The 23,306-nt window shown below is 47.8% G+C and overlaps 2 protein-coding genes across 8 annotated transcripts in view; one reads left to right on the top strand and one right to left on the bottom strand.

The window, feature by feature from the left end:
- Nucleotides 1–8,268, top strand: part of SECISBP2 (SECIS binding protein 2) — a 36,151-nt gene extending 27,883 nt beyond the window's left edge. For all 3 annotated transcript variants that reach the window (XM_074330217.1, XM_074330216.1, XM_074330215.1), the window contains 4 exons: nt 305–525; nt 6,367–6,521; nt 6,817–7,009; nt 7,435–8,268. In XM_074330217.1, coding sequence (XP_074186318.1) covers nt 305–525; nt 6,367–6,521; nt 6,817–7,009; nt 7,435–7,538 — 673 coding nt within the window. In that variant the 3' untranslated portion in view covers nt 7,539–8,268. The remainder of the gene's footprint in view (nt 1–304; nt 526–6,366; nt 6,522–6,816; nt 7,010–7,434) is intronic.
- Nucleotides 8,269–17,256: 8,988 nt separating this feature from the next.
- SEMA4D (semaphorin 4D) overlaps nt 17,257–23,306 on the bottom strand; it is a 109,332-nt gene continuing 103,282 nt past the window's right edge. For 3 of the 5 annotated variants that reach the window (XM_074330209.1, XM_074330210.1, XM_074330211.1), the window contains 3 exons: nt 22,736–22,945; nt 19,354–19,451; nt 17,257–18,736 (listed from right to left, as the gene is read on the bottom strand). In XM_074330209.1, coding sequence (XP_074186310.1) covers nt 18,710–18,736; nt 19,354–19,451; nt 22,736–22,945 — 335 coding nt within the window. In that variant the 3' untranslated portion in view covers nt 17,257–18,709. The remainder of the gene's footprint in view (nt 18,737–19,353; nt 19,452–22,735; nt 22,946–23,306) is intronic. The other 2 variants (XM_074330208.1, XM_074330212.1) reach the window with 2 other exon arrangements.

Below are 23,306 nucleotides of genomic sequence, written 5' to 3'. Positions count from 1 at the left end.
TCTCCAAGTGTTTTCACGAGGAGAGGTACACAGGGGATGGCTGAGATGGGGGGACGCTTGGCAAGCTGTAGTGGGGGACAGGGTACAGAGCTTTTGTCCCTTGTAGGTGGCAGTGGGGGAGGATTCCTCAAGCCTTACCTTTCATTAAGCCCAGTCAGTCAGGAATCTCACTTGGAATTAGTATTGTTCATCAAAGTATGAGTTCCCGAGGGGCCATGCCGTCCGGCCCTCTCGGCACGTGTGGCGGGAGCAGCACTGCAGTGTCAGTCAGTGGAGAGCTGATGGCGTCTAATGTTTCTTTCAGTTACTGCAGCCAGGTGCTCAGTAAAGAAGTTGATGCCTGTGTTACGGATCTGCTGAAAGAGCTGGTCCGTTTCCAAGACCGCATGTACCAGAAAGATCCTGTCAAAGCCAAGGCCAAACGGCGGCTTGTGCTGGGGCTGAGGGAGGTGCTCAAACACCTGAGGCTCAGAAAGCTCAAGTGCGTCATCATCTCTCCCAACTGTGAGAAGATACAGTCGAAAGGTAATGGCGCGGTGTTGTCCCTGGCACATGGCCCGCATGCCCGGTCAGCAGCCAGGCCTCGGCAGTTTGGTTGGTTCCTTTTCTTTTAATTGAGTCATTTGTTTCCGGAGTTCCTTTGCCCACCACGTGCCTTACTGAGGTCTTCATGGCGGTTCTAGGCAGCCCCTCCGGGCCTCTGAATCAGGAAAGGCTGTATGTTGTCATGCAGTGTGCTGGGCACGGTGCCGGATTGCTCGGGGGCTAGGGAGGGTCACTGCTTACTCATAACCAGAGGTTTTGTGACTGGCAGCCAGGCAGCCCTTGCACTGGACTGTCGTCCATTTTAAATGCTCGGGTTGTGTCTGTGACTAACTCCCGTGTCCACTCATTCAAGGTGTGGCTTTGTCCGAGCACTTGGCCATCTTACTGACCCCGGAAGGTTGGTTCTATTTTGTGGGGTGTGAAATGCTGGGTGAGGCGATTGATAGTGAACTCCCATCTGTGACCTCTGCAGTGGCCCTGAGCTTGTCCATCTTACCTCTGTCTCAGGTGGCACAGTAAAGGGGTTGGTGTTAGGCACCGAGTGCCATCAGGCGCCAGTCCTCCACCTGCATCTGGACACTCGCACTCCTTCCCCCAGTCCCGTTCCTTCCTCCCACGATCTAAAATTCCACTCAATAGAATTCCACTTGCAGGTGACTTAGTCCAGATTCCACACTGAGCTTTCCAGTTGCCATGTCACATCTGAAGACAGTTGAGGTTTCTTGACTTTTCCTCGGGGGCCTAAGAACAGCTGCTGGATCTGTTCATCGCCAGCCGGCCAGGCTTGACCCATCGTATCTCGGGGCAGGTGCAGTGCTCCCTGGTCGGAATGGGACAGCAGAAGAGTTTGGGGACCTGCCCACTTGGTTGTGTGCTGGCAGTGCCCCCACCACAGCTCTGGGGCAGGCGTCAGGCCTAGAAGTAGTCACTCCTCCTGCTCGGCCAGCTGCTGGGACAGCTGGTGCACGCGGTATTCTGCAGCTTTGTCTCCTAAGATTGTTCCAGTCCCTCTGCGCCACCTGCGCCCTGTTGTTCTGGGGACGTCCCCTGACTGTGTTGGATGTGGTGTGTTTTTTTTTATCTCCTGCTCTCTCTCTTGTCCGGATGCGCCTTCGCCTGTCATCCTGGGGACAGAGAGACCCACATCATCCCCACCCCGAGGCTGCGGTGTTTGGGCTCCTGCTCGCTCCCCTGTCAGCTTGAGCACATCCGCAGTGGCTCATGCGGAAATGGTATGCAGGGCACATCTGGGAGATAGGGCTCGAAATCCAGTCTTTCTGCTTCTTGACCTTTTTTCCTGTGTTTTCCCTCGTCTCTGGAAGCTTAGGAGAATGTCCTTGGGCTGGGTTCCGGGAGGTGGGACGGTTTGCGTCGGCATCCTCATGTCTGTGCATCGAGTCCCCCTCCAGCCGCTCCTGCCAGCTCCTGGAGGTCCGCCGCTCAGATGCTGGGCCTGCGCACTGCATCCTTGGGTTACTTTCCGCTGCTGTTCACTTCCTTTTGGTTCTGTTTTCTAAACTTTCTGTAGAATTTGTCATTTCTGAGTGCTAGTTTTGTTGTTCTCTGAAGATTGTATGTTTGTCGCAGTTCAGGTTGCTTCATGGGTAGGGTACCTCTGGGGACGTGAGCTCCCTTCTCCCTGGGGAGCCTTTCTTTCCTCCAGGTGGTTTGCATTTGGTCTCATGGTGGAGGTTTCCTCAGCCATCAGTGTGTCCTTACCAGCTACTGAGAAGCGGACTGGAAATCTGGTGGTGGGCTGGCATTTAAAGGCTGTGAGCTGCATCGGAGGATAGTGGTTCTCAAACTGAAGAGAACAGCAGTCACCTGGTAGCTCATTCTGTTTGTGCAGATCCATTGGGCCCCTGAATTTGCATTTCTGGCAAGTTCTTGGATGCTGCTGCTGTTCTAAGGACCCAGTCTGAGAGCCTCTGCCATGGCGTGACTGTTGGGCTGCTGGGAGGGCCCTGTCTCTCTGACTCCCCAGGGGCTGGTCACATTCCCTGGGGAAGGAATGCTCCCACCTCCTGTGAGGGGAGGGAGCAGCGCCTCAATCTCCCCCTGGTGAGCTTGTCCTCACTCACCAGAAGAGGTTTAGCTCCCGGTGTCCCGAGAGGGGTCGTGCCTGGGCATTGGCTGCGCGAAGTGGGTCTGGACACTGGCGTGCTGTCACCAGTCCTGCTTCTCTGAACTGCACCTTGTTCCTGAAGGTGCCACCTAGTGCAGACAGCTGGTGAGCTCTGGGTTGTTAATTCTAGGGTATAGAGGCTGGTACTAATGTAGGCTTTTCCCTACCGTTGGCTTAGGTCGGCTAGGTCGGTTGTGCGTCTGCATCTCAGCTTTCAAATATTTTTTTGCTCGGGTCTTGCGTTTTTCTGTGGATTTACATCTTTCAACAAATAAACAAAATGGGTATGTATTCTCTTCTGACTGTGCCAGAGAACCGAGTTAGGATTTTACTAAAAGGCATCTTGAGGATTTGTTGTGCATTTAAAACACACTGCATAATCTTCAGTCCTACCTTTGTTTGCTTTGAGGCCTAAGGAACTTGAGTACCCGTCTTATAAATGCTCCTTCTTTGGAAAAGATAGCCCATGACCTGCAGGCATTTTAAAGCTAAAATTCAGTATTACAGCTATAGCTTATGCTGAAGCGCTGCATTTGCTCAGAGTGGCCTTTTGCCTCATAGTTTTGAACTTAAAGCTTTCAGGGGTAATTGTTTATGTGTTGAGTGTTTTCCCTGTTTTAAATTGTCTTGTGGAACTTTGAGAGTTGGCACTCGGAGCTGCTTTCAGCTCTCACTAATCACTGACTAGACAGTCTGAGCAAAGCCACTGACTTGGGTCCCCAAGCCCACCCTCACTCTGTAATGCGCCGAAGGCCTCCCAAGTCGTGAGGACATAGAGCTGTCCTCATGGCTGGGACTGACTGCAGTGGAAGGTCATAGTGCAGTCAAACAGGCAAAGGCGTGAGGGGTGAAGCCAGGGAGCCACCCAGGGCATGCTGTGACAATGCGCGTGAAGTGCTCTCTATGGGACATCTTGGGAGAGACTCGGTGCCCAGGGTATATACTGGGGTCCGCTCACGTGGGCACCCTCTGCCCGGCACGTACCAAGCCCGCATAATCGCAGGAGGAAGTGGGTGACAGCATACACCTCACTGTTCCCACGAGCAGTGTCGGCACAGTAGCCACTCTGCTCAGATGGGGCGGGGGGAGCCCTCCAGAAAGCCCGCTTCTGTTGGCAGCCAGGGACTGACGACACAAGTGGTCCTTTCTAAGGACAGCGGTGGCCGAGCCGGCGGGTTAGCCTGCTGCAGGCTGCTGAGACCGCGCATGGTCAGTCCCAGGGCGGGGGCCTGAGGCAGAGACCCTGGTCTGAGAGGTGGCTTGGCCGATGTTAGGGGCCTGGGTCAGTCTCTGCTGGCAGGTTGGTTGTATCTGAGGAACACACTCGTCACCCCACCTCTGCCTGTCTCCCGTTCCTGCTGGCCCAGAACTGGTGTTTTTCTTTGAAGTTTATGTCCCCCCCACAGGTTGCTGCCTCATCACCTCCCGTATTCTTCAGGTAGATCTGGAGTGTGGGTGGGCGAATTAAGGGGTGTGGGGCTTAAAAAGGAACACCCAGTCACACCAGCTGCAGAGTGAATTTCCAGTTCCCATGGGGGGGAGGGGAAAGGGGTTGTGCCCTTGAGAAGTTCCTCTAGTGAAAAAAAATTAGGTAATCATGTAATTAGTTCCCAGGGATGTGAGGTATTGGGGAATCTTTTCATCTCATGCAGATGTGTATTTCTGCCTAGAGTCAGTCTGTGTGCAGAAGAACTGCAGCTATGTGACAAATGCTGTCATTTCCAGATGCTGGGTGAAAACAGCTCACCATGCAGGGGGTGGGATCCATGGTTTTATTACTTTCTGAGGCGTAAACCCCCCAAATTCCTCTAGCCGCTCAGAGACAAACCACCGTTGCCAGATGTTTTTGCTTCACCAATAGTCTGTGCATAGGTATGAACACTGAGCATGATCTGGCCTCCTGGACCCCTGTGGACCTGGTTTCCTAGCTTCAGGCTCGGGATCCCACCATCACGCTGGCACATGCAGGTTGGGTGGCTCCTGAAGGTCTGTGCTGTCCTTACTGATGGCACATCGGGGGTTTTCACACTTCACACCGTCATTGAGGCCGCGTCTGGCATGTGGTTTCTTATGTGTGTGAACATCACTGTGGGTTCTAGACTGAGATTGGAAGGACACGTTTGTATGTGATAGCAGTGCCATACCCACCACCTGCAGAGACACCACAGCCCCGTGGGTTGTGTGCACCCCACCTGGCCCCGCCCCAAGAGGAGACTGTATTGGCACTTGATTTGGGTGTTTGATTTGCGGTGTTTTCTGTGAACTGTGGGTTCATATTCTTTGCCCGTTTGTCTTTTGGGATGTTCATCTTTTTTATATTGGTGTTACCTTTTGTTAATAACAGGAGAGTTAGCCTTTGGGTGAGAGTGGAAATGTTTTTCTCATTTGTCAGTAGCCTGTTTTCTTTTCACCTTTTTTGGCCATGCAGGGACTAGATGTGTATATATTGGTATTTTTTATTCTTAACGTTTTTCTCACATCTAGGTTTCATGTCAGTGTTTGACCTTCCCACTCCAAGGTGATAACCGTTTTTTAATTGTGCCTGTTTTTTTCCTGTTTATTTGTTTAGGTAACATGTATTTCAGTCTAACATGGATCTTTCCAGAGGCTGACCCAGTTGTCCCTTCTCCACTGCTTCAACATGTACTTCCTCACGTGTTCAAGTTCCCCATGTATTTGGGTCATTCCTGGACCCTCTGTTCTGTCGCTGTGAATCCCGTTATTGACGTGCTTTTAGCTTTATAGCAGCTTTAATGTCTGATGATGCAAGCCTGATGCTATTTCCCTTTTTCAAAAGGCTACTTTTACTTTTGTATTTTTTTCATATTGTTTTTGTTTCAAGAGAAAAAACATCCCATTTGTATTAAGCTACGGTATTTCAAAGTTTTAGGCTAACATAGAATTGACATGTCATCATTTTGGACCATGTCCAAGAGCAGAGATATCTTTTGTTTGTTTAGATTTACTCTGTGGTTGCTGCCATGAGTGGAGTCATTTCTGTGTTACGTGTTCTGGCTGGATGCTGCTTACATGTGTGCAGATCAGTGATTGGTGCGTTACTGGCTCACAGACTCCCGTATGTCGTTCTCTTGGTGGTGCTAATTCTTTTGTGCTGCTGCGTTTCTGGCTTAGCACGCAGAGCTCCTTCACCCCTTCTTTCTGCTCACCACGCCTCTCCCTGCTCTCACCAGCCCTGGCTGCCCCCAGCTGGGAGTTGGGGCAGGGGCTGAGGGGCGCTGAGCCCACGTGTGGTCATAGTGGAGGGGCCAGCAGTATGGGGTAGGACTCTTAGCAACTTATCCGCTCTGGATTTCCATCTGTAAGTGGGGTGTCGCCTCCCCCCCCCCCCCCCGCTTTAGGGTTTCTGTAAGGATACAGGGGCTAACACGTGAGGCAGACAGACCAGTGTTCGAACATTTAGTGAGTATTCAGTAAGTATTTGTTGAGACTCATTAGGCATCACATGAGCTGTTGATGCAACGTAGTGTCCTTTGGGAGAGTGATTCCACATGGCTGAGAGGAACAGTGCATTTGCACTGCAGTACCGTGCTTTCTCCTGTTGACATGGGGCACAGGCCACTGACAAGTAAAGAAGGTAGCTGGGGAGTGTTGCTATCTGTAGGAAAAAGTCCTTTGCGATCGGTGTCCCCCCGTGCCCCATGTGACGTGTCTCCCTGTCATTATGTCCTCGCCAGGCGGGCTGGATGACACCCTGCACACCATCATCGATTACGCCTGCGTACAGAACATTCCCTTCGTGTTTGCTCTGAACCGCAAAGCTCTGGGGCGCAGTCTGAACAAAGCAGTTCCTGTCAGCGTGGTGGGGATCTTCAGCTACGATGGGGCGCAGGTGAGTGGGCAGGGGCTGCCGCCCGCTGGCACTGCTTGTGGGCAGACACGGGAGAGAGGGCTTGGTCTGCAGCCAGCGCCCAGCAGAGCCACCCACCCAGCATGGAAGGAAGTGCGATTCTGAATTTAGCTCTTGGCTTAGTGCTGTCACAGAGGCGCCTCAGGTGCCTGCTCTTCTTTCGGAGCAGCACCCTAGGCGGTAGCTCCCTACTTCTCTTGGGTGGGCTCCAGTGTGGTTTTCAGGAGACCCATATCCTTTGTGGTCCGGGGATGTCACCTGTGCTCTTCTGCCCAAGGACCAGTTCCACAGGATGGTTGAGCTGACAATGGCCGCGCGGCAGGCGTACAAGACCATGCTGGAGAATGTGCGCCAGGAGCTGGCGGGAGAGCCTGGGCCCCAGGCCCCTCGCGGGCCACCTGCACAGGGCCCCAGCTGCTCTGCAGAAGACGGTTCCCTGGCTCCTGCCAAGGCAGAAGAGCCACCCTACAGTGAGTGCGGGGAGGGTCTGAGTCTAGGCTGAGTGTCTTCCAGGTCTTCATGGATGGATTAAAAAGTGTGCCCAGGAGAGCAGCGCAGCCAGGCCGCGGTGGCACCGGCTCCGCTGGGCCTGGTTAAGTCCTGGCCATTGTCTAAGAGGTGTTCTCAGACTAGTGAGTGTCACAGATGGACCTCGGGTCTCATGGCCCCTGGACAGAGGGTGGCCTCGAGGACAGTTGTGTCCCTGGTGGGAGGTAGCAAGGTCAGTGAGTGCCAAGGGGTGATTGGTTCTGCTCACAAAGGTGGGGGTGCAATGCTGTTGGTGAGCCCAGGCCAGGCCCCATCTGGGGACTGAGCCACTAAGCAGTACACTTTCCGGTAGACTGTCCTGACTGTCTCTGCCTGTTCATCAGCTGTGCCGCTTTCTCATTTCCAGTTGAAATCTGGAGGAAACATCTGGAAGCGTACAGTCAGTATGCCCTGGAGCTAGAAGAATCGCTGGAGGCTTCAACGTCTCAGATGATGAACTTGAATTTATAAGAAGACTTCTTTTATGTATTTGTATATTTGGGGTGAGAAGGGGGAGATTTGAAAGACTTTGGGGCCCTTAGTTCTTCATTGTTGACCTAATGTCTGTAATGCATTTGATTGGGAAGTCGCCCCGTGTGAAGGGCACGGGAAGCAGGCTTTGTGGCAGCCAAAGCTGCGAGTCCCATGAACGGGCACTTGGGCGTGCTGATGGAAAACTTTCGTAAAAGCCTTTAGACACTGCGTTGGCCCTCTGAGCACACTGTGAGTATGAAAAACACTGGAAACTACTCCACGTCATCTGCTGCTGAAGAAGAGTCCTGCCCATTGCAGAATAGGTGAACCAAATTCGTTGGTTAGCAGAAAACGTGTGATGGGGCTGAGTTCTCTCAGTTCTGGTGACCCAGACCAGCCCTGCACAGAGCCAGTGTCAGAGCAGAAGGGTGGGGAGGAAGGGGAGGACTTCTCAGGACATGGCCTTTCAGCCAAAAGATGTGGCGATACTTAGAGTGTTTGCTAAAATGAACAGAAATGATCTTTGACACTTTAGTCTTTATTTTCTGAGAAAACAATGTATATTAGTTACTAAATTTCAGTTTTGATAATCTACAAATCTTGCCTTTCTTTTGGGAATGAAAATACTCTAAATTATTTCTTTCCAGAGGCCTGGAGGGGAGTTTACTTTTGTACTTCCCTGTAAGTAAGAATGCTTATTTATTTTGAATAAAGATTATTTAATTTATCCGGAGGTTATGGTCATTTGGCTTATCCTTGGTCTCCGTCTTACTGGTTCTTCCTTTGTCTTAATCTGTGCCTTTTGACCTTTGAGTGTAATGGAACCAAGCAGGGAGAGATTTGCTGTGCCAGACCTCCTGGGGCTGAAAGGAATGACTGCTGAAGTTTCAGACCCTCCGAGACCTGCCATCACCAGACCCGACCCCAGTCCATCTGCTTGCATGTATGTCACAGAGGAAAATGGCAGGAATGAAGTGTCACTGGTTTGTGCTTGTCAGGCAGACAAGGTATGGTGTTGGCTTTGAAAATAGTTGAATTCAGTGATGCCAAATAGTGTTCCTCTGAGAGGTGAGTGGCCTGTGATGAGCAAATAAAGTGGAACGAGTCAGAAACAGTACGCTGTGTGGACAGGACTGGCAGTCTGACTGCAGGTTGTGTGGATGAAGCACCCATCTGTCTTGTCATGTGACACTCATTATTCCCAGTGTATCCTGCTTCTTCGAATGCAGTCTGAGCTGTTTAAATGGGGACATAGGATCTGGTCGACCAGGCCCTAAGTCCCAAGCCCTGACTCTTGTCAACATGTTTCGCCCTCTGGTCCAACAGGAGGAGCAGCCTCAGGAAGGTCTTTCCTGCGCTCCCTGTGTCAGCAGGTAGCAAGTCAACTATAGTAGGTTTGAAAATAGATTTATGTGAGAATAAAGTTTCCAAAATTAATTCATAGGGAGAAAATGAAATAGCCTTCAGCTGTACTGCCTAGAATTCAACTGAGAAGCCTGGAATTGTAAAACTGATAAATCAAAAAATTATTAAATAGATTTCTTGTCAAGAAGGCAGTAGGTAAAATGAGATCGCTTTATCCCACTACCAAAATTACAACTAAATTATAGAACAACCATCATTGAGAACCACCTGAAGCTAGCTGAACAGATTTCCTATAACTAAGGATATAAAGCAGAAGCCACGTTGAAACTGGTAGGGGTGGAGATGCAGACTGGGAACGTTCCACATACATGGTGTTGCAATTAAGAAATGGGAGGGATATCTCCACTAAGGAGGTGCCCCCTGAGGAGCAAAGGGTCCCAGACCCATACCAGACTCCCCAGCCTGGGGCACCAGTGCAAAGAAGAGGAGCCCTTACATCTGGCTATAAAAACTAGCAGGGATTGTGTCCAAGACAAACAGCTGCTAGAGACTGAGGTGTTGCTCTTAGAGGGCCCATGCACAGACTCACTCTGTAACACCAGCACAGGGGCAGCAGCTTGAAAAACTTCAGGGACACGTGAGAAACTAAAACGACTAACTTTAGGGTATGGACTGGAGGGGCAACTCCCCAGGGGCGGAAGCACTGGCAAGCGCCGTTGTTCTTTTGAGCTTTCCCATGCAACCAGCCCCACGCAGGTAGGCGCCAAATCTGTGCGCTCCATTAACCTGACTAATACTGTTTGACCCACCCTAGTGTTTCCCTGAGACCCTGCCCCACCCAACTTGCTTGCCCAGCCTGAGCCTCTTCCAGCGGCTACTCTACATAAGCATCTTGCCTCAGCTCATGCTGCAGCCTTTCCCCCAAATCCACAAACCTCACAGGAATTGTGACTGCCCTAAGCTTGCACCGCATACTTTCTCAAATATTTATAAACCCCATATGTGGCCGCCACCCTCAGCTCACACTACAAACTCTCAAAGGTCCGCAAACCCTACACAAGTAGCAGCCAGCCTCAGCATGCATTATAACTCCCATCAGGTGATCCCAAGCCTGGCATAAGTGACGACCAGTCTTGCCCTGTACCATAGCTCCTACTAAGCAGCCACAAACCTGCCACAAGTGACGGCTGTCCTTAGCTCGCATCATGGTGCCCATCATAGGGTCCCAAGTCCAGCATAAGTGGCAACCGGCCTTGGTTCACAGTGTAGCCTCTCTCAAGTGCCTCCAAGTCTAGCACAGGGAGCAAACAAGTACAGATCACTTTATAGGTCTTACCAAGCATCCCCAAGCCTGGCACAAGCAATGGCTGACCATGGCCTTCACTGGAGCCCCTCCCAAGAGGCTCCACACACAACACACCAGGAGTGGCTGGCATCAGACCACCTCAGAGCCCCACCCAACCAGTTCCACAATCAACATAACCAAAGGGCAGCCTCAGCTGGCACCAGAGCCCTGCTTAAATGACTCCCACTCCATGGAGATAGCCTCCACACAATAGTTCGTCCACTGTAGTCACAATCAGCCCTTACAGCCAGTGAACCTGAGGGTCAACCCCACTCACTGATGTGCCCAAGCAACCGAGGCCCAGCTCCAACAGGAGAGCACGCACAATCCACACGAGGGACACTGGAGCACCTGGCTCGGGTGACCAGGGAGACTGTGCCACTGATTCCTATAGCACACCATCTACAAAATGTCACTCTGTCAAGACCCGGAGATGTAGCAGATCTACCTAATACATAGAAAGAAACACAAGAAGTCAGTCAAAATGAGGAGACAAAACATGTAGCAGATCAAAAAGGACAAAACTCCAGAAAAGAAACTAAGTGAAATGGAGAAAAGAAATCTACTAGATAGAGTTCAAAACACTGATTATAAGGGTGTTCAATGAACTTGGGAGAAGAATAGATGAACTCAGTGAGAGCTTCAAAGAGATAGAAAACAAAAAGAACCAATCAGAACTGAGGAATACACTAGAGGGAATGAACAGCAGATTAGATGAAGCAGAAGGTCAAATCAGCAATCTGGAAGACAAGGTAGCAGAAAACATTGAAACAGAACAGCAAAAAGAAAGAACTTTTTTAAATGATAGTTTGAGGGACCTCTGGCACAACAGCAGGCATACCAACAGTAACATCATAGGGCTACCAGGAGAAGAGAGAGCGAGGGATTGAAAACCTATTTGAAGAAATATGACTGAAAAACTTACCCAACTTGGCAAAGAAAACAAACATACAAGACCAGGAAGTGCAGAGTCCCAAACAAGATGAACCTAAAGAGGCCCATACCAAGACACATCATAGTTAAAATGCCAAAAGTTAATCTTAGAAGTAATTAGAGAGAAGCAGTTAGTTACCTACAAGGGAGCTCCCATGAGACTGTCAGCTAACCTTTCAACAAAAACATTGAAGATCAGAAGGGAATGGCACAAAATAGTCAAAGTAATGAAAGGAATAAAACTACACTCAAGATTGCTCTACCCAGCAAGGCTATTATTTAGAATCAAAGGAGAGATAAAGAGTTTCCCAGACAAGAAAAGCTAAAGGAGTTGCTCAGCACTAAATCAGCATTACAAGAAATATTAAAGGAACTTCTTTAAACAAAAGAAAAATATCTATAAGAAAATAGGGGGAAGAAAACTTCTCACTAACAAAGGCAAACACTTAGTAAAAGTAGTGCATCAACCAATTATAAAGCTAGTACAAAAGTTAAAAGACAAAAGTAGGAAGAGCATGTATAATTTATAACAATAAATTAAGGAATATACACACAAAAGAGGTAAAAATAATGACAAAAACAAACATAGCAATTAAGTGACCATCAATAACATAGACTTCTATAAACAAAAGTTGGTAAATATGAAGCACATGATAACCACAAACCGAAAATCTGTATGAGATATACAAGAAATAAAGAGAACAGAATCCAAGCATAATGCTGTAGAAAGTCATCAACATGCAAGAGAATAAGAAAGGAACAGAGAACTACAAAAATAGAAAACAATTAATGAAATGGCAATGACCACCTACCTATCAATAATTACTTTAAATGTAAATGGACTAAATGCTCTACTCAAAAGACATAAGGTGGCTGAAAGGATGGAAAAAAAAAAAAAAAAAAAAAAAGACCTGTACATGTGCTGCCTACGAGAGACTCACTTCAGATTGAAAGATACACACAGAATGAAAACAAAGGGATAGAAAAAGATATTTCATGCAAATGGAAACAAAAACAAAGCTAGAGTAGCAATACTTAGACAAAATAGACTTTAAAACAAAGGCTATAACAGGAGACCAAAAAAGGCCTTTCATAATGATAAAGGGATCAATTCAACAAGAGGATAGAATTCTTGTAATCACATTTATGTACCCAATGTAAGAACATCTAAATCTATAAGGCAAATATTGACAGACATAAAGGGAGAGATCGACAATAATACAATAATAGTAGGGGACTTTAACACTTCATTGACACCAATGAATAGATCATCCAGACAGAAAATCAAAACAGTGGCCTTAAATGACACATTAGACCAGATGGACTTAATAGATATTTTTAGAACAGTCCACCTAAAAGCAGCAGAATGTACATTCTTTTCAAGTGCACATAGAACATTTTTCCAGGATAAACCACATGTTAGGCCACAAAACAAGTCTCAATAAATTTAAGAATTCTGAAATCATATTAAGCATCTTCTCTGATCACAATAGTATGAAACTGGAAATTGATTACAAGAAGAAAAAATACAAACACTTGGAGGCTAAATAACATACTACTAAATGAATGGGTTAACAATGGGATCAGAGAGGAAATCAAAAGATACCTTGAGACAAATGAAAATGAAAACGACGACTCAAATTCTATGGGACACAGCCAAAGCAATTCTTAGAGAGAAATTCATAGAAATACAGGCCTACCTCAAGAAACAAGAAAAATTTCAAGCCATCTAACCTAAAGGAACTAGAAAAAGAAGCCCATAGTGAGTAGAGAGAAGGAAATAATAAAGATCAGAACAGAAATAAATGAAAGAGAGACTAAAAAAACCAACAAAAACAATAGAAAAGATCAGTGAAACTAAGAGCTGGCTTTATTGAAAAAATAAACAAAATTGATAAACCTTTAGCCAGACTCATCAAGAAAAAGAGGGCCCAAAATGAAAAAACAATCAGAACTGAAAGAGCAGAAATTGACAACTGACAGGAAAGGAATATAAGAAAATACTACAATTATATTCCAACAAATTGGACAATCTGGAAGAAATGTATAAATTCCTAGAAACATACAACCTTCCAAGACTAAATCAGGTAGAAACAAAATCTGAACAGACTGATAACTAATAATGAAATTGAATCAGTTTTCAAAAAACTCCCAACAAACAAAATTCCTACACCAGATGTCTTCACAGGTGAATTTTACCAAACATTCAAAGAGAATTAATACCTACCCTTCTCAAACTATTCCAAAAAATTGAACAGGAGGAAGGCTCCCAAACTCATAAGACCAGTATTACTCTGATTCCAAAACCACACACACAAAAATTGTGGGCCAATATCTTTGACAAACATAAGTATAAAAATTCTCAATATTAGCAAACCAAATTCAGCAATACATTTAAAAAAATCATACAGCATGAACAAGTGGGATTTATTCCTTTGATGCACGGTTGGTTCAATATCCTCAAATCAGTTAACATGATAGCCCGCATAGATAAAAGAATAAAAATCATATAATCATATCAATAGATGCAGAACAAGTATTTGACAAAATCCAACATCCATTTATGCTAAAAACAAACAAACAAAAAAAAACCCTCAGCAAAATGGGGATAGAGGGAATATACCTCAACATAATAAAGGCCATATATGACAACCCCACAGCTAATATCCTCAATGGGAAAAAGCTGGAAGTTTTTTCTTTAAGATCAGGAACAAGGCAAGTATGTCCACTTTCACCACTTTATTCAACATAGTACTGGAAGTCCTAGCCATGTGGTTGGACATGGAAAAGAAATTAGAGGCATCCAAATTGGAAAGAAAGAAGTAAAATTATCATTATTTGCAGATGATATGAGACTATATATAGAGAACCCTAAAGATTCCACCAAAAAAACTATTAAAACTAACAAATGAATTCAGTAAAGTTGCAGGATACAAAATTAATACTCAGAAACTGGTTATATTTTTATACACCAATAACTATCAGACGAATTAAGAAAACATTCCCATTTACAGTTGCATCAAAAAAAAGAGTAAGATGTGTAGGAATAAATTTAACAAAGGAGGTAAAAGACCTGTACTCAGAAAACTAAGAGACGTTGAAACCACAAATAAATGGTAGGATGTCCCATGTTCATTGATAGGAAGAATTAACATTGTTAAAATGTCCATACCACCCAAAGAAGTCTACAGATTCAATGCAATCCCTATCAAAATACCAATGACAGTTTTCACAGAACTAGAACAAATAATCCTAAAAATTTATAGGGATTACAAAAGACACCACATAGTCGAAGCAATATTAAAAGAAGAACAAAGTTGGAGGACCTGATGTCAATCTACACTACAAGGCGATAGTAATCAAAGCAGCAGGTACTGGCATAAAAACACAGAGCTCAATGGAACAGAATAGAGAGCCCAGCCTATATGGTCAATTAATCTATGACAAAGAGGCAAGAATATACAATGGGGTAAATATAGTCTCTTCAATAACATGCCAAAAAAAAATGAAATTAGACTGCTTTCTTACACCATATACAAAAATAAACTCAAAATGGATTAGAGAACTTCAATGTAAGACCTGAAACCATGAAACTTCTAGAAGAAAACATAGGCAGTAAACTCTCTGACATTGCTCTCAGTATTATTATTATTATTATTATTATTATTATTTTGATATATCTCCTTGGGCAAGGGAAACAAAAGAGAAAATAAACAAATGGGACTACATCAAACTAAGGAGTTTTTGCACAGTAAAGGAAACTATCAACAAAGCGAAAAGACAACCTACTGAATGGGAGAAGATATTTGCCAATGATACAGCAAATAATGGGTTAATATCCAAAACGTATAAAGAACTTATACAACTGAACACCAAAACAAACAAACACACAAACAAACAAAAAAATCCAAGTGAAAAGTGGGCAGAGGACCTGAATAGATATTTCTCCAAAGAGGACATACAGATCTAATAGATATATGAAAAGATGCTCTACGTCACTAATCATCAGAGAAATACAAATCAAAATCACAAGGAGATACCTACCACCTCCCTCATGTCAGAATGGCTATCTTCAATAAATCAACAAACAGCAAGTGCTGGCGAGGATGTGGAGAAAAGGGAACCCTCATGCACTGTTGGTGGAATTGCACATTGGTGCAGCCACTGTGGAAAACAGTATGGAGGTTCCTGAAAAAATTAAAAATAGAACTACCATATGATCCAGCAATTCCACTCGTGGGTGTTTATCTAAAGAAAACCAAAACACAACTTTGAAAAGATATATGCATCCCTGTGTTCACTGCAGCATTATTTGTTGCCAGGCAGCAGCCTACCCATCTGTCTCCTCGTACCTGCCCCTAAAAAAAGGAGTCTGTGAGATGGATCCTTTCAAGGACTTCGTTTCACCTTTGTGCTTACACCTATGTCTCCCTGTTTGGCCCCAAAAAGATGGCTGGCTAGTCAATGACGGGTAAGATTCCCCATGGGGGGGACAACCCAAGCCAGACACAGCCGCGTGGGGACCATCTGGGGAACTCGCGGGGTCTATAGAAGTGGACACAGCCCCCCACCCTCCCCTGGCTAAGGAGAGCCTCTGCCTCTGTGGCTGCATTCCTTCCCACAACCTGCAGGGGAAGTGACTCAATGATGTGTTATCCATCTATTCATATGCATATAGGTTTTGTCCCTTGGGGAAGTACTTATCCTGGGACTTATGGTTGGGCTGCCTGCAGGCAAGGGTGATTGGCTTAAATCAGTTTCCTATTATAATGTATGGGATTCACAGATCTTGAGATTGACAAGCTTTACTTGTTTTACTTCCACATCTAACTAATAAAAGCCGTGTGTTGGCCCAATTGGGGCTCAGTCCTTGAGGCTGCAATCCCTTGGCCCCGCTTGCACTCTACTCTTGTCCACTGTCTTTCTTAACCTTGTGCCGCCTTTCTCGCTTCCTACTGCTCTTGTTGTGCTGAACACGACACCAAGATATGGAAGGAATCTTAAGTGTCCATTGACAGACAAATGAATAAAGAAGTGGTGCAATTATACAACAGAATATTACTCAAACGCAAAAAATAAAATCTTGCCAATTGAGATAACATGGATGGACCTAGAGGGTATTACACTAAGTGAATTAAGTCAGACAGAGAAAGACAAGTACCATATGATTTCTCCGAGGAACCTAAAAAACAAAATAAAGACACAAAACAGAAACAAACTCATTCAAATTGATGGTTGCCAGAAGGGAAGGAGGTAAGGGCATAGGCAGAAAAAGAGAAGGGCATTAAGAAGCACAAAGCCAGTTATAGAAACAGTCACAGGAATGCAAAGTACAGCATAGGGAATACAGTCAATAATATTGTAATAACTATGTATGGTGTCAGGTGGGTACTAGACTTATCAGGGTGATCACTTTGTAAGTTATATAAATATCTAATCATGTTGTACACCTTAAATATAATACAGTGGTACCTCGGTTTTCTAACTTAATCCGTTCCGGAAGACTGTTCAAGTTCCGAAACGTTTGAAAACCGAGGCAAGAGTTCCCCATAGAAAGTAATGCAAAATGGATTAATCTGTTCCAGACCTTTAAAATCAACCCCTAAAACTGCAAATTTAGCATCAGTTTTACTATCTAATGATACCATAGAGCCATAAAATTTATGGCGTTCGTAAACCGAAATGTTCGTCAACAGAGACGTTTGAAAACCGAGGTACCACTCTATTAGTGAGTTAACTGTAATTGGAAAATAAATTTAAAAACATAAAAACGACAAAATGATCGTGAAAAAAATCATTAACAAAACCTCTGCTGGTGACGCAGGTCCTCTGTTCAGAGCCCCTGAGGTCTCTGGCCATGGTGTTTGCTCAACAAATGTAGGGCGAAGGAGGTTGCAGCAGAGAAGGTGGGCTTCCACATCATACTCACATCTCGTGTGACTCGATGCCCCATTGCCCTGCCAGAGGCCACCACTGCACAGCTCGCAGCGTGGTGACTGACACTGTGCTGATGGCGTTGCAGGAAGCAGATGGTGCTGGGGCCTCCCGAGCACAGACCTCACTGAGCAGATGTAGAACTCTCTGCCTTTGTTTTTCTCAGCAGTGCAAAGAATCCAAATGCATCCTCATAAGCACATTTCCCAACAGGACACTCTTGTTATCTAATTGTTTTGTTAAACATGAAAGTGCTCTCACTATATCCCCACTTGAGGGGAAGTTTAATGGATACAGAGAACAGCACCAAGGAAAGGGCCCAAACCTTCGAGCAGTTCGCTTGGAGTCTGTAGGAGCTGGAGCTGCCCCCATGCAAGAAACACACGAGAGCTGATGGATCTTACAAAAGGTCTGTCATGGTGTGTGAAGGTCTGCAGCCGATCGGTGTCCTCTGGCAGCATGCGCCAGCACCTGGGTGGCAGAGTAGAGGGAGCGAGGGCAGCCATCAGGGTGACCCTCACCCCAAGGTCAGTCGTCCTCAGGAAGCCTTGTTTGCAGTGGATCCTGGAAGTAACTGGCAGGAAATGTGTGCTGCTCCCATAGGAAGGCTGTTAGAAAACTCACCGGTCTCAGAGGAGGGGTCTGGACACAAGCTGCGGTCATGAGGCTGAGAAGACATCCATTTCTAGGGTCACAAGAGAAATTCAGCTTCATTTTGAACAGAGGTTTCAGTTTTATGAGAGGCAGGCATTCCATTAAGAACTCATTCTATAAACAAGAAGAGTCTGTACGGTTACAGGCTGAGCCGTGTTGGGCCGCCGGCCTCACCTGTACGCACGTGCGGCAGAGGCTTTGGGGATGCAGTGTTGATAACTAGATTCAGACGCAGGTGTGACAGTACTCTCTTTAGATCACCCCACTGTGCAGAAAACGACAGACACCAGGAAGAGTGCTGGCTTTTCTGCCTCAGACAAGCTCAGTGCCCACGGCCAACACCGCGAATGATAGCACACTCAGAGCTTTACGGAACAGTCTCTACTCTGAGGTGAGTGAGGACAAGCACGAAGACCTCACAGCCGTGCCAGCGCCCACTGTGGGCCAGCATCACTCAAGGTCCAAGGCAACTCTTTTTATGTGGAGTCTCACCTCCCCCCACTGCTGTGCACCTGTTAAGTGGCTGAGTTTGGAGGTGGGGATAAGCAGCAGGCTTAGTTGACAACACTGGCTGCTCTGTGGGGTGGCCCACTCCTCTAATGTGAAATGACTGCGATTGCGGAGGAGTGATCTGTGGAGCGTAACAACGGTGCTTCTGGAAAGGAGCGCTCACACACCCCTGTCTTAATCAGTTTCTGTTTGCAGCCCAGTAACCATCTCAGTTTCCTGCTTCTGCCAGATAGACCCTCTGTCACGTGTAAGCACCTAATTTTTAAAAAGTTTCCAGCTACTGTCATAGAAGTCCAGTCAGGGCTCTGTGCTCTGCAGTGCCCAGTCCCCAGGCTGCTTCTGAGTAGGTGAGGTGACAACTCACGGCCAAAGGGCATCTCCAGGGGGGCGTGGCAGGTGGCATCCGGGCAGCCCTGCCTCCTGGTGGCTAAAAATTGTCCTTGTTACAGCTTTCCTGAAAGAACAACGTGGTCTTTGAATTCCTGTCAGGACATCTGGCCTTTCCTCTCACCCCATTTCCCCACAGACTGTCAGATGTAGCCAAATGCCTCAGGTCTCTTGTCCTATGTGTTCCCCCTTGGGGTCTATTAGGCCTTTGGGAGGTGCCCCTGCTGGGGGCTAGGCTTGGAGGATGTCACATACAGCCTGCTGGCAACAAGGAGGGACCTGGGTGTGAATTGTCACACTGACCACTCTTCCATGTGGTAAATCTCTGGCCTGGCCTTGCAGTGGTGGCCAAGAAAGGAGCCCAGGGCTGACGCCTGTCTGGGAATGCCTGTTCTGCCACCTCTGCTGGGATGGGGCGCACTGCTCACCCATGTGCCCACCAGCAGACACCCAGCCAAGTGCTGAGGCCGCAAGCAACCAACGTCTCACTAGCCCATGTTTCCTGCTCTGTCTGGGCTGGGGTGGCCATGGGGCATATCTAACCAGAACCAGCTGGCACTGCCCTTCAAGCCCAAGTCCCTCCTGTCCCACCTGATTTCCGTTTCCTGGAAGGGCCCCACCCACTGGCATGAATGGACCCAGAAACAACCCCCACAGAGGGGCGGCCGGCCTTGGGCCACATACCCATGCCTTCTTCCAGCCCTGCATCATGCGGTCATGCTCCCCAACCACGGCCCTCCAGGCGGCGAGCTCTCTGGTCCACTTCTCCTGGTGGGTCACTTCTACAAGACAGAAGCGAAGCTCCAGGGCTCAGAATCACGGGCTTGCGTGGCACCGCGGGTGCCCACCCTCCACAGAGGCCATGCTGTGAGCCAGCCCGTGGTAGGTGACTGTTCCCCTGAAGCCAGTGGTCTCACCCAGGGGGCCTCACCTTTCTGGCTGTGGGGGCTTGTACAGTCAGTGCCCCTGCCTGCCCTCCCTAGGCCACCAGCTCTGGTGCAGCTGCTCCCAAGGCACACTGGCCCCATCCTCCACGTCATTGGCACTTTCTCTCCAGGTGGGAGAGGGGCTAAACTCCCACTCCTCTTGGGGTGATGTAGAGACCCTGGGCCTCGTGGCCTGGGGCCTCCTCTGCCCTCCACTGAGGCAGGAGCTAAGGCTTAGAAGTCACCCAGGAGGCCAGCAGGCACTGCGAATTCTGGGGACATTGCCTACCTGCTACTGCTCCACACGCGTGTATTGGGTCCTGGATTATGAAAATTAGTTACTTGCAGGGCTGTCATGATGGCAAAATCCTGAGCCAGAGTTTTTCTTTATAAACAAAAAATGAACTGTGTTCTTGCTTTGGACAACAGCACATGTCACTAGTTTCAGAAACAGGGTCCAAGAACCAGAGCCCTTCAGACAGGAAGTAGAACTTACACCCTGGGCAGACCTGAGTGGTCCAGGGGTTGTGGCACCCACATAGCCAGCCTGTGGCCAGTGCCCCTTAACTGCAAGGCCCTGCAGGGACTCAGGACTCAGAGCATAAGACCCCACATCTGGAGAGAGGTATTTAATTTCTAACACATCCTAAATTTATCCTGCTTCTGCACCACCTGTACCTTCAATAAACATGGTGGGCAGGGAGAAAAGAAAATGCTGAGGTGTCTTCACTGTTGTTACTCTGTTTAGCCCCTCTCTCGTCTTGTGTCTGCTGTCTGTAGAGTGACTTGGGTATAAAAATCTCCCACCGTCAAAGTCAGGTCCTGCTCCACACTGCCTGGGGTGGGGTATGACCTTGGGCAAGTCATTTAACCTTCATCATCTGCCAAGTGGGGATAACAGTTCCTACATCATGAGACAACTAACTGAATTAGATGAAGTAAAACACCAACAGGCTCCAGCTGCCTCGTTGCCTCTCTGACTGTTACTGCATAGTGAAGAGCTGACAGCGCCACTCACCTAACTTCTGGCTAAGACATCACAATTTGTACGTCACATTTACACAACTGTTCCATGTTATCCTGACAGCAACAGGCAGGGCATTTTACAGAAATGAAAAGAATGGAGGTTTTGCGTGGGAGTGAATATTTACAATTATTCTTTCCCTCTCCCAACCCCCACTAAAATGACAAAAGTTTTAAACACGCACACACATGCGTACACACACATGTGCACATGTGCACACACACGTACACATACATACACACTCTTGAAAACAGAGAATAGGAGGGGAAACAGCAACAATGTGGGAGCTGAACAGCGGAGCGACCAGTGGAAACCCAAGTCCTCAACAGACCCAAGAAAGTAGAATCCTAGGATCAAACTCACAGAAAGGCCTGGGACCTGGGCGCTGCGACAGGGGGCTAATAGGCAGCTTGTTTCAAAGGCTGTTTAGAAGTGGAAGCATGGCCTCCTTTCCCACTCCACCCACCAGGGAAGTTCCCTCCTTTGCACCAGAAGAAACAGGTCTTCTCAGAGAATACAGGACATGGGGCCTCAGGCGGGTACTGCTGAGGGTAGGGCCTGCACTGAAAGCAGACAGATTCAATGGACATTTCCATACTAAATGATGAGGTCCTGTCCTCCTGCCCAACCTAAGTCCCTGCTGACAGCCCAACCTCAACCTGGAGGGCCTGCTGCTCCAAGTGTGGGCTGTAGCCGGACGCCCCCAGGGGACTACAGCACACAGGACGTGGAGAGGTGCTGGGCAGACCAGTTTCTAGCGCTCACAGGAATCACTTGGAGAACTTCTTAACACAAGGTGTCCCACCTCTCCAGGTCTTCTGATTCAGCAGATCTGGGGCCAGACCCGATGCTCTGCATTTCTAACATGCTCCCAGATAATGCAAATGCTGCCAGTGCACAGACCACGCCTTGGGCAGAAAGGGCCTCAATAGGAGGGCCCTTTGAGTCCCTCTCTTAAATGTAAACAGACAATCAAGGGCCACGGGACTTCTGAGAGAAAGAGAAGACGGACAAAACAAGCAGAAAAGGGCAACTTGGAGGGGGAAGAAAACTAAAGAAACCTATCCATATCCTCAGAGAGTAAAGACAGCATCCTGCATCTATGGAACAAGATCAGAATGGAACAGGAGAGCAGAACATAAAGCTCTTAGTAATAAAAATGTGACAGTGAGATGAAAACTCAGTAACAAGTGTGCAAGATAAAGTTGAGAAAATCTACCCGAAGTGGAGGCAAAATGCAGAGGGTTGACAGATAGGAAAGAGAAGATGGACAGGTAGAGGACCAGCCCAAGTGGCCCAGCATCTGGGAAAATAGTTTCACAAAGAGAACAGTAAGTGAAGTGGAGAGGAGTGAGCAATTGTTCAAGAAAACCTCCAAGAGTTGAAGGGTAGCGCCCACCAGGCATGAAAACTTCAAGACACCATGAACTTGCATTGTGCTCAAAAGACAGTGGTCACAGGTAGAGGTCAGTGGAGCAAGCCTTCAGACACTAGGGAATGATTTTCAGGCCAGAATTGTCTACCCAACTGAAGCCTCATCTAAAGAATGACGACAGAGAAAACATCGGCTCTGGAAACACTGACTTCTCAGATGCCCCGTCTGAAGTGGACTGGAGGACACACTTCACAGAAAACCAAAAGTGTGCTTGGGACACAGGACACACGGTCCAATGTCAGAGGAATGGAACCTCCAGCTTCCAGGCACAAATGCAGGGCAGCACTTGGCTCCTGGTGCAGAGGTTTTAGGAGGCTGAGGACAGGACACCAGTATGTCTGTGTTGATCAGGGACTTAGACAGCTGCAGAGTTTGCTGTGGAATTAATAACTTAGAGCCCAGCAGCTGGAATTCAGCACAGCGGGAAACAAAAGTACAGGAAGAGCCATCATAACAGACCCACAGGCTCAGAGCCATTCTAAAGTGACACATACTCTGGAAGGATGGGAGACGGGCAGCCAGTTTGCCTGCATGGGGAGACAGAGGGTGAAAATGAACTGCCATCTTTCTTCCTGGAAGTCAGGCTGAAATGTCACACACAAGCCTGCTGTTGGAGACACAGACTAAACAGTAAAGCATGGAGAGCTGCAGTAGGGATGCGGGTGGGGGGCCACTGCTTACCTCGTCTCATCACGGTGATCCTCACTTGGGAGGTCTGGCTCCCCACTGAGGAGAGGACGGAGCAGCGGTACTCCGCGCTCTCACGGATGGCGTCCCGCAGCCAGCTGAGCACGTGGGCCCTGCCATCAGGCAGTGCGTGGGTCTGCACGGGAACACACGTCTCCACTTCGCGCCCATTCTTCTCCCAGACAAAGCGAACATCCGCAGGACCTGGGGGGGCACACAGGCCAGCTCCACCCTGTGTCCCAGAACCCCACGGGGAAGCACAGGAACTGCCCTGGCTCAGGCGTGGGGGCAGGGGGCAGGGTACTGCTCAGATTGGGGGTTTCTGTCATCCCAGGTGGACCTGAAGTGACTGAAGAGCATTCAGCTCAGTCCCTGCCCTGCCCCCAAAGAGGCCTGGCGGTGGCTCCTGCTGTGGTCCCCAGTAACCCTGGGAGAAATAGGCACACATGCTCATTGTCCTCACGGCCCATGCACCCTGCTCCTGGCCTCACTCAGACACCTGCTCAAAGTGTGTCGGGAGCTGCATACCTTCTCTGCTGGAGACCCTGGTGGTGGTGCTCTGGGC

The sequence above is a fragment of the Rhinolophus sinicus genome, linkage group LG04 (assembly GCF_036562045.2).
Source record: "Rhinolophus sinicus isolate RSC01 linkage group LG04, ASM3656204v1, whole genome shotgun sequence".
NCBI classification, from domain to species: Eukaryota; Metazoa; Chordata; class Mammalia; order Chiroptera; family Rhinolophidae; genus Rhinolophus; species Rhinolophus sinicus.
The sequence above is the reverse complement of the archived record's forward strand: the minus strand, read 5'-3'. Positions and strand labels throughout refer to the sequence as shown.